This window comes from Xenia sp. Carnegie-2017, unplaced genomic scaffold (assembly GCF_021976095.1).
Source record: "Xenia sp. Carnegie-2017 unplaced genomic scaffold, XeniaSp_v1 HiC_scaffold_23, whole genome shotgun sequence".
NCBI lineage: Eukaryota > Metazoa > Cnidaria > Anthozoa > Malacalcyonacea > Xeniidae > Xenia > Xenia sp. Carnegie-2017.
This window is the reverse complement of record NW_025813486.1, coordinates 6303230-6312634: the sequence shown is the minus strand read 5'-3', so window position 1 is coordinate 6312634 and position 9405 is coordinate 6303230. Positions and strand designations below refer to the sequence as shown.

The 9405-nt window shown below is 34.1% G+C and overlaps 2 protein-coding genes across 2 annotated transcripts; one reads left to right on the top strand and one right to left on the bottom strand.

Moving 5' to 3' along the window:
* Positions 1-4292: 4292 nt before the first annotated feature.
* On the top strand, positions 4293-5180 carry LOC124448999. Its single transcript, XM_046999941.1, has 3 exons — positions 4293-4621; positions 4687-4941; positions 5063-5180. The coding sequence occupies exons 1-3, from the start codon at positions 4344-4346 to the stop codon at positions 5178-5180; spliced, it is 651 nt and encodes a 216-aa protein (XP_046855897.1). The 5' UTR covers positions 4293-4343.
* Positions 5181-5716: 536 nt separating this feature from the next.
* Positions 5717-6930, bottom strand: LOC124449551. The gene is made up of 4 exons (XM_047000485.1): positions 6743-6930; positions 6502-6655; positions 6037-6268; positions 5717-5831 (listed from the first exon to the last, which is right to left on the bottom strand). The coding sequence occupies exons 1-3, from the start codon at positions 6875-6877 to the stop codon at positions 6117-6119; spliced, it is 441 nt and encodes a 146-aa protein (XP_046856441.1). The 5' UTR covers positions 6878-6930; the 3' UTR covers positions 5717-5831; positions 6037-6116.
* Between the last annotated feature and the right edge of the window lie 2475 nt (positions 6931-9405).

The window sequence follows — 9405 nt, the reverse complement described above, 5'->3', positions numbered from 1 at the left end:
ACAAAACGTAAACAAAGCAGGTCATTTTACACCCTTTCCTGCTTAAATAAGTATTTCAAGACGTAAATGATTGTTATCGTGGTTCTTACTAAAGAGCGCATTCGTTTTCACACATCTTCATCCAGTACGTGTTTCTCTTTATAGGACTCGAAATTTTGTAACAGTTTTCCCGTGAATAAAACGTTTTGGTAGAAGCCATCAATAAAACAGAAATAGAATAGAGTAATATGAATAGCGTAAGTCATCTTAGTTTGGCGCACAAAATTACCGCTGACTGAAATATTAAGCAGTCTTGAATTTGTTCATACGCTGACTATGATCTAACACCGACCACCAATGAAATATAGTAATTTAGATGAGGATTTCCATCCAGGTAACTACTATACAGGCCAGTGACTACACGTGACTAACTGCTGCCTGTAATTATCATTGAGTTAAACCAATTCAATTACCATTGTAGCACTGTAATTACCACTGTAATTATCATTGAGCTAAAGGAGTAACGTCGGGTAATTTTTCTCAAAATTCGGGCCATTTTAGTGATTAATTATTTATTATTTACTTTATTTAACAAAACTAATTTTAGCAAGGTAATAGCGAGAAATTGTATTAAATTCTCTGTGAACTTTTCCTTGCTATTTATTTTAATAGTACTATCAGATAAAAGCATTTGTGAGTAGATTAAATATGTAAAAGAAATATTTTCCATCTAAACCATATTTGACATTTAATTTCATGGGTAGGGGTAGGGATAGGGCGAGGCAGTAACATGGCTTCAAAATTTACCTTGAAATAATTGCCATCCGTAATTACGCCTTTCCTGCTTTCACGTTTTAATCGAATTACATATATATTTGTCAAATAAGTTGACAGTTTAACGTCGTATAATGACAGAAAACTATAAAGACAATTATTCAAAGCGGGTACACTAAAAAAGGGATGCCTATTTCTCTTTAAATAAATTCTTTTCTAAGGTCAAATTTAATTCGATCCCTCAGCCATCTTCAGTGAACTTTCAAGCACAGGTCTCTTCATAATTTTTAAGGCTGAGGTGATGATGAACATCCAGTAGTAAAGGTGCCTCTAACATGTGCATAGAAATGCAAAAACATTGAAATTGAAAGGATGGAAAATTTACAAATTGTACGACATATTTACATTTTCCTAACCTTTTCTTTGATAATCAGCTAATACAACTATAACAAATTCTTTCTGATCTCATTTGAATGATGTTTGACAGCTGACAAATGAATTCATAGTCACATGTTGCATCATGTGATAAAATCTTTTATTAAGCCCTGGCTCCCGGGCATTCCTTTTCCTACGTCACTGCTTACTCCTGCCTATAGCTTTTTCCATTCTTACATGCATTGTTTTGTCGCTTTTTGTAAAATTTCCCACCAAATAGAAATGAGCACAAGTCGGTGTACTTTAAGCTTATTATAAATGCACAAAATAGATTATCTACAAATAACTTAGTAAGGTATGATATCAGTTGGTAAAAGCCAAAGTACTCAAGCAATATATACACAAAATGAAGAATAAAAACAGTTTAGCGATATTTTGACCTTAATATCATGCAGCAGCCATGCAATCCAGGTTTATAGTGTTTCTTATATCAATGAATTTAATGTAGGCAGTTTTCGTTTTGTCGGGCAAGAATGTGTCAGCACCCCAAATTTTTTATGCCCATGATATTAAGACTGCAGGGAGCATGTCATCGAACTAACAAATAAATAAAATTTAACCGTTGTCTATACAGTAATAGATACACGGGTATGACGTCAATTGTAATAAAAACTAAAAAGTGGCCACGATCCTCCGGGGAGAGTGATCACTCTTTGTTTTTATCACAAATGACGTCTTTTCCTTGTATCTATAACTGTATAAACAACGGTTAAATGTTATATATTTGTTTTGTATAATAAAATCAATAAAATTCCAAAATTAAACCGTCAAAAGTTTGTTTTCTTTGTCTACCAACACTTGGAACATTGAAAAGTCTTGATTTTGCAATTATGCTTACGTGATGTATAGGATTGAGAAATGCCATTGGCTTGATTAATCACGTGATAAAATGTGATTGGCTGACAAAATAAACAAGCAATGGCTTATCAATGTTGTTGAAATTTTGTTATCTAAAATGAAGTACAAATCAATGCTTGAAAACCATGTTTTTCCCTTTTTTTTTTCTCAAATACGTTCACTGTTTCAACCAGGCATTCTTAATTTCTTTATTTTCCCAATCAGGGACAAATTCAGGTAAATATTCAAATAAATTCGCCGTTCGTTTGTCATTTGAAAACAAGAAATTTCCTGTGACTTTAATTCCGTGCGTCTGTCCTCTTACAGATCACAGCTATCGACCAATGAAATTGCTCAATTTCTTCAGGTTATTTTATAAATTACTATAAATTATAAGCGCGCGGCCTGTGGTCAAAAACATGGCGGATTTTGGTTGTCAAAGTCAGCGGAAAGACGCGGTCTCATGAAATAAAAATTTTGTCGCCCTCCCGGATTTGACCACCACGATTGCGAACTATTTATAAAAAAAAACACTTTTTAAAATTTTGTTTATTAAACAATCTGCACACTTCCGTGGTATGCGAATGCCAAAATAGCGACAGAAAAAGGAAACATTTCATGACTCCGGTAAGTAGCATAGTATTGTTTATCATTTAAAGTGTTCATAAGTTTCACTATTTTGTTTTTTAAAGAATACTTGAAGAGTGTTTCTACTACTAAGTTGTAATTTAAGTTATGTTTGTCCAGTCTTGTTTGTTCTTTACTTCATCGCTTACCAGACGAGGCAAAGCAGCCAATTCTTATCGAGTTTCCCATCTATCTTGCATCATGATCAAGCTATAATCTCTTGATGTAAATTGAGTTTACCTCCCAAATTTGTCCGTATTTTTTTGGAAAATATGAAGGAAAAGTTTAAAACTGAATTGTGTTGAAATGGAACGCAGTGCCATTATAAATATAATTGAATTAAACTGCTTGCCTGCTCAAGTTCGTTGACTGTAGACAATCATATTAATGGTTGCCAAGTTGGATTTATGCAAACAGTTTTATTAATATCATTTTCTGTAAAGGAAGTATTTATTGTTATAGTAAACAGGATAATACTTCAAAACCAAGATAAAAGAAATGTGTTAAACATTGTGCTAAAATTTGCTCCTACCTAGAAAATTTTGTTTAATAATAACTTGCTATAATATCCGAGGAAACATGATAAAGCCGTTGAGTTCTGTAAGCGATATTTCAGCAGCAGAGTTTTAAACATCTCCTCCCCACCCCACTAAAAGTTGTAGTTTCGGTTCTCTATATAGTGGTCCGTGCTACAATATCTGAGAAAACATGATGCAGCCATTGAGTTCTGTAAGCGATATTTCAGCAGCAGCATTATTAAACACCCCTTCCCCTCCCCACTAGAAGTTATAGTTTCGGTCCACTAAAGGGTCCACTTAGTGGATCACTTTAACTAAAGTTAAAGTGGTCTGAATTTTATATTCTTAAATTGACCTGAGCTAGCTAATTTCTACCTTTTTATATAGGTAGAGTTTTTCACCTAGTGTTGTTATTATTTGTTATGAAAGTGAAATATGTTTGCATTGAATGCTTACAAGTTATTCAGGAAGGCTTCCTCACAACATAAGCATACCTGAGGCTATAGCAAAACTGTGTTGGGAAATTTAAATTTGTCTTTTCTGTTTCCGGAAGTAGAAGAGCATATATATGATTCCACAGTGGATGACAATCATGTTTATTCTCTTATAAAAAAAATGTAAATTGCTATTGTAAAATACGACTTTGCCATATAGGTAAAGAGACAACACAGAGCATATGTGGCGATAAATGTATAGGTCCGTATATCATAAGTATAACTTACACTTTCCGTTCAATTTCCTGGGCATGCGAACTTTTACAAGTGGCATTGCTTTTCAATATCTTCTTATTGTCAAGTTAACAGCATATCTAGTTGTAACACGAGTAATTTCTTGAATTGTTGATGGTTAGTAAGTATATAAGTATGCACATTTGCTACAATAAAATACTTTAAAGTGCACATACAGCCTTTCCAAATTCGTTGAAATTTTAAAAGTTTAGACTGTGGAAAATATGATTTCGAAAAAAATTTCGTAAAAAAAAAAAACAAAGTTTTTTGCGGTTTGAATTAGCTTGCTTTTGAGAAATTCCGCGCCGCTGAGGGACTTAAAACGAGAGGTTTGTGACGTCATTTAAGGAACGTATGAATGCGCTGCATACAAAACAACATATATAGTGTGAAATAACAATTCTTTATATATTGCTTTGAAATTAATATAAAAATTGTACGAAACATGTCGACATCTGATTCTGAGTCGAGTACAGCAACAACAGCGGAAAATATTGAATTGAACAGTCGGGAATTCGATTTAGAAGACGAAGATCAATCGTCATCAAATGCGCTCCGCAACACCGATGGCGATTTTGAGTATGGCCAAGCTGAAGCGTATGAAAACGAACCACTTGCAGATGAAGAGTGGTTAGAAAACTATATTAGAGAGACAGAAGAAGAAAGACGCCAAACAGAAGAGCTCGAACGCAGAATGCAAAATGAAGTTCCTCTTGATTCTTGGTAAGAAAAGTTGGAAAATTTGTTTATTTATTGTTGCCGAAGCTTTTGACAGATAACTTTCGTAGGTGCAATTGTGGTAACTGCCGTGTTCCTCTCTTGGTTAATCCAAAAGAATGTAGATGCTGCCACGAAATTGCCAATTGCATGATTGAAATGCAAGATCATATGGTGGTATCCGAATTAGGAAGGCAGCCAAAATGCATAACAGAGCATCCAGGATTTGATGCCATTTGCCTCAATCGATGGGTATTAAATTTAGCTGCCAATCTTTACCAAAGAGGAGATGGAGTTAGATATCATAAAGGATTCTTGGAGCAAAGGTTTGTTAGAATTAATAGTTAAATGTTTCTGTCTGGGTTATCTATGAATGCACACTTGCAAAATTTGTATTTTATGGACTCCTACCTGTTTTAATGGACCTTGTGTATTATGCCTTTTCAGGTTTTTCGAGTTGTTGCATATAGACAATTTACAAGAATGGTACATGGCATTCTTCGAGACAAAAGAATTCCACTTCCAGCTTGTGCTTACCATGTTATTCGAAAAACTTTTAATTTAAAAAAAAATGAACACTTTGCAGGGTATGAAGAGGACAATCTGTAAAATAACATAACATTATATATCATTTTAGGTGTTGTTTGCATGAGCCCAGCTAGTAGGGATTCAGTAAAGTGTGGAATGATTTAAGCCACTCTTGATATATTGCATCTTCGATTCACACTTATACTTGTTATACAAAACATACAAAATTACAATTCCTTTCTCTTTATTCTTTCCATGCAGTCAATTCTCACTTCACTGAATCCCAACTAACTGGGCTCATACCACCAGGTCCTAAAAAACTGGTTACTTTCGGTTTTGGACAGTTCATTATATTTTATGGCCTTTCATTTTTATGTCATTTCGTGCTGTAGAACTCTGATCACCTTTGTGGCAGAGGTTCCAGCAGTAAAATAGCAAATGACAATAGCAAATTTCCAGCAGGAATGGAAGTCCCAGTCATGACTGGTTGACTATTCCATGTTGTGGCTGCTCCACATTTTTGATTGGAACAACTAACTTTCACTTTTCCATTGAACCATTTTGCAATATCTCAACAAGAACATCATCTCATTTGCAAATTGGGCAGAATTTAAAAAGTTCAAACAGTTGGGTGAAGAACACAATGAATTTTTTCTCTGTTCTTAGGTTGGTGTCTTTGTTGAGCACTCTACAAAAGAAAAAACTCAATTTATGAAATGCAACAGTAGCTATCAATAAATACAATTACATTACATACTGGCACACATTATTTGTGTCATCAAGGTAGTGACTGATTAAATAAGCTGTTTAACTTTGATTTATTTAACAATCACCACTATTTTAACATTGTCATGGTGATTGATACATTACAGTTCTCATCCAAAAATTGTTACCTTTTAAATGTTCTTGGCTGCTCTGATTCAGAGTCAACTTCCATGTCACTAGATGTGATTATCTCTTCTGTCTCAGTCTCTTAACTTTGTTCAGCACCAAGATCACTCTCTGAGTCTGAGTCACCACTAAGATCATTTGGGTCCAAAATCTCCTCAGCAGGACAACTATCAAGATCAACCACTTTGCAACTAGTTGATGATTCTTCATTGCTGCTGTTGTTGTCATACTCATCTATGAAATAAGATACTTCAGTAATGCGCAGCTACACAAGGTTGATTAAGTCCATATTTCTTAGTAATTAACTTCAATAATTTTCCAGGGGTGCATGCAAGCTTAGTTGGTACTATTGTAGAAATTGAGGTTATTAAACATGGCTGATCCTATTACGTTGGCAAATCTTCTCTTGACCTAGAATCATACATGAAATAAAATTAACAGGCGTATTATCTTAAAAAAACACTTACCCACTGCAAGCATATCCATATTAGAACTGCTTGCATAAGTTCTGCTACACTGAAGCTTAAGCTTTTCCCCAAGCCATAAGTTCCTGTAACGACGTTTCTCTTTTTCAAGTTTTAAACAATTTTGGCATTGTAATTCACATTGCACAGCTACTTCCTAAATTAGAAACAACAGCAATACATATACAAAACAATAATTTACGTTAACCTTTACAGCAGTGGCGTAATAATCATATAAGTTTACCTTCTCTAATACAGGCTCATCACAAGTTGTTTCTTCTATTTGCTCTTGAGGTTCGCTACTTGTACTTGGAATATTTTCTGATTCAACCTCTCTTTTATAATAAGACATCCACTTTCTTTTCATGTAAAATGACATATATTTATGAAATATACTCTCACACAAATTCCAGGTAAAATGTAGATATGCATATGTATTTTCTAACGTACTCACCATTCTGCGATCTCTTGTAAGTTCATTGTCATCTTTTCGAGAATAAATGCTCGGGTAAGCAACGATTCCGAATTCATCTCGAATGAGTCGAGGTGAAAAATTACTTTCTGATTCAGAAAGCGAGCCGAATTGCCGAGAAAACGAATCTTTTGTGAAGTGTTCCGAGCAAACTGCGGAATTCTTTGTGGGGACCCACTTATCGCGAGTAGCTTTCACAAAGTTGACCCATCGCTTTTCCTACGCTTAGCTTCTTTCGTCGTTAAAAAATGGTATGCGATGAAGTGAAATGCCTTTCTCCGAACTGGCTACGTTAGAACAACCAAAAACTACACATCGATCTGGCATTTTTGTGTTTGTTTACATGCATAAACAGTGTAAGTTGTTTTGGCAGTCAGTCTGTGTTCCTTAAATGACGTCACAAGTAAGTCCCATGCCACGGATTAGAGCTCTCGGCATTTTTTACAAAACATTGAAATTCAGGTTTTATTCGCATCTTTGCCGAAAGATAACTCAAAAACGAAAAAGTTATTCAAATTCTGTAAACGGCATTTGTATTATTTATCCAAAATCTATTTGAGAATAAAAAACTAAAAATAGCTGTATGTGCACTTTAAAGTTTAAATTCAATACATGTATATTTGGATAGATATAACAAACACAAATCTTAAATATCCAAAGCAACGCTGACATATTTTAATGTTAACAGCAGAGAACGCGTTGATTCATAGAGAACATTCAAGTTGCATGGGCTTAAAATAGAAATAAAAGAATTCCTGAAATTTAACATCGACTTCTGTCAAACTTTTCAATCAAACATCTTAATTTACACATGTAAACTTAGAACAGTACATGAATTTTGACTGTCAGCTTTAAAATAGCAAGATATTATATATGTTTGTAAATGATGATCCCGGGTTCAAACCATTTACTTTAATAAGATATTATATTTTGTCAAACTTCTGATAGCACAATTCATTAACCGCAACTTGCTTGATCAGAAAATTTTTACAAATGGTAATAAACTTGGCGAAAATATGATAAAGGTGGCTTCTTGTGTTGTTAGGCAAGAAACTTCATGTTTAAATAAATCAAATTCTGTTAAAGAAAATAGGATTTACATGATTGCAACAAACATAGGGTGCTTAAAGGGCTTTTCGATGTTGTTCAGTCGCTTAAAATACAGCCAAAACTGTACAATTTTCCACCAAAAACATCAAATGAGGACGATTCCATTGAATGTTGTTCTCTGGTTTTTCACTGTCATTGAGGAATATGGCGAGACAATTTTTAGCAAGAGGTTTACAAGACATACTTCCGACAAGAACAAATGACAGGTATTAAATACTAAATTTTCAAGCTCATTAAGATAATAATTATACATTGTGTAAAATATGCTAAGCCAAGCACATAACCAATGCTATTTCGCGCGTGTAAAATAGTTATTGTTCAACAGCCGATAAATTCGGTTCTAGATCTAAATTCAAAAATGCCCACGAGGAATTTGAAGAAAAAGTGTTGCTTTACAGGAATCTTCGGTTTTTATATTTATTTACTCAAAAACGTAGCTCATGACAGGGCTCAAACAAAGTACAGTTTTTTTACTCCTATTGTTTACATTTTTGCGTTTTGGCCTTGAGATGAACAGATTTTAAATTGAAATGTACAAAAAACTTAATACAAACATGTATAGCAAAGTCCCTTTCGTAATAAAACATAAAAGAAACACAATGAAACCCGTGCGCTGACTGGTATGGAGCTCTGTTTGCATTAGCCTGTGCAAAACACATCCGAGCTCAACTAATCAAATCAATCATAACAATCAATCAGTCAGAGAAATTTCAAATTGATCATGAAAACATGTTAGAGGAAATAATAAAACGTTTACTTTAAATTTGTCTGTTTTGCATTTTTTCATGTTATAAAGGAAACAAAAGATATTTTTCGTGTTTGCACTGGCTTATGCAAACCCCGGAGGCATTTGTGAGAACTCTCGAGCAGGTGCGACCCTCGAACTTCGGTCTTGGACTTGCACTGATCTCTTCTCGGAGTCCCAAAGGTCTCCTCGGTTTGCATATGCCTGGGAAAACACAGTAAACATCTTTTATTTCTTATATGAAAAATAACAATTTTATGTCAAAATTCCACAAAATGAAATCATTCCTTTCTATGGCACTTCTCTTTGCTGCAAAACATTCTCTTTGCTCAATGCTTAAAACAAATGCCCAATAATTGTCTTTCGTTCTTCTTGCATTTTAACTTTTATAGTTGTACTTGTTGAGCTCACAACTATCCTTTCTGCTTTTGTGCTTCGGTCTTAGACTAATTGAAAAGCTATTTATTTGAACATCGCCATATTGCCATTTTATGTACGCCATGCATGTTCTAATAACAAATTTGGCGCGATCTTCCCTATAGTTAAGTAACAATACTTCAAAAAAATGAAAGTCTGTAGG

What these genes read in the sequence shown, in the direction of transcription:
- LOC124448999 (XM_046999941.1), top strand. Translation starts at nt 4,344, where the DNA reads ATGTCGACATCTGATTCTGAGTCGAGTACAGCAACAACAGCGGAAAAT. An exon ending in GAAGTTCCTCTTGATTCTTG is followed by an intron (nt 4,622 to 4,686) that starts GTAAGAAAAGTT and finishes TAACTTTCGTAG; the next exon opens with GTGCAATTGTGGTAACTGCC. An exon ending in AAAGGATTCTTGGAGCAAAG is followed by an intron (nt 4,942 to 5,062) that starts GTTTGTTAGAAT and finishes ATGCCTTTTCAG; the next exon opens with GTTTTTCGAGTTGTTGCATA.
- LOC124449551 (XM_047000485.1), bottom strand. Translation starts at nt 6,877, where the DNA reads ATGTCATTTTACATGAAAAGAAAGTGGATGTCTTATTATAAAAGAGAG. An exon ending in ATGAGCCTGTATTAGAGAAG is followed by an intron (nt 6,656 to 6,742) that starts GTAAACTTATAT and finishes TTTCTAATTTAG; the next exon opens with GAAGTAGCTGTGCAATGTGA. An exon ending in TATGGATATGCTTGCAGTGG is followed by an intron (nt 6,269 to 6,501) that starts GTAAGTGTTTTT and finishes CTTATTTCATAG; the next exon opens with ATGAGTATGACAACAACAGC.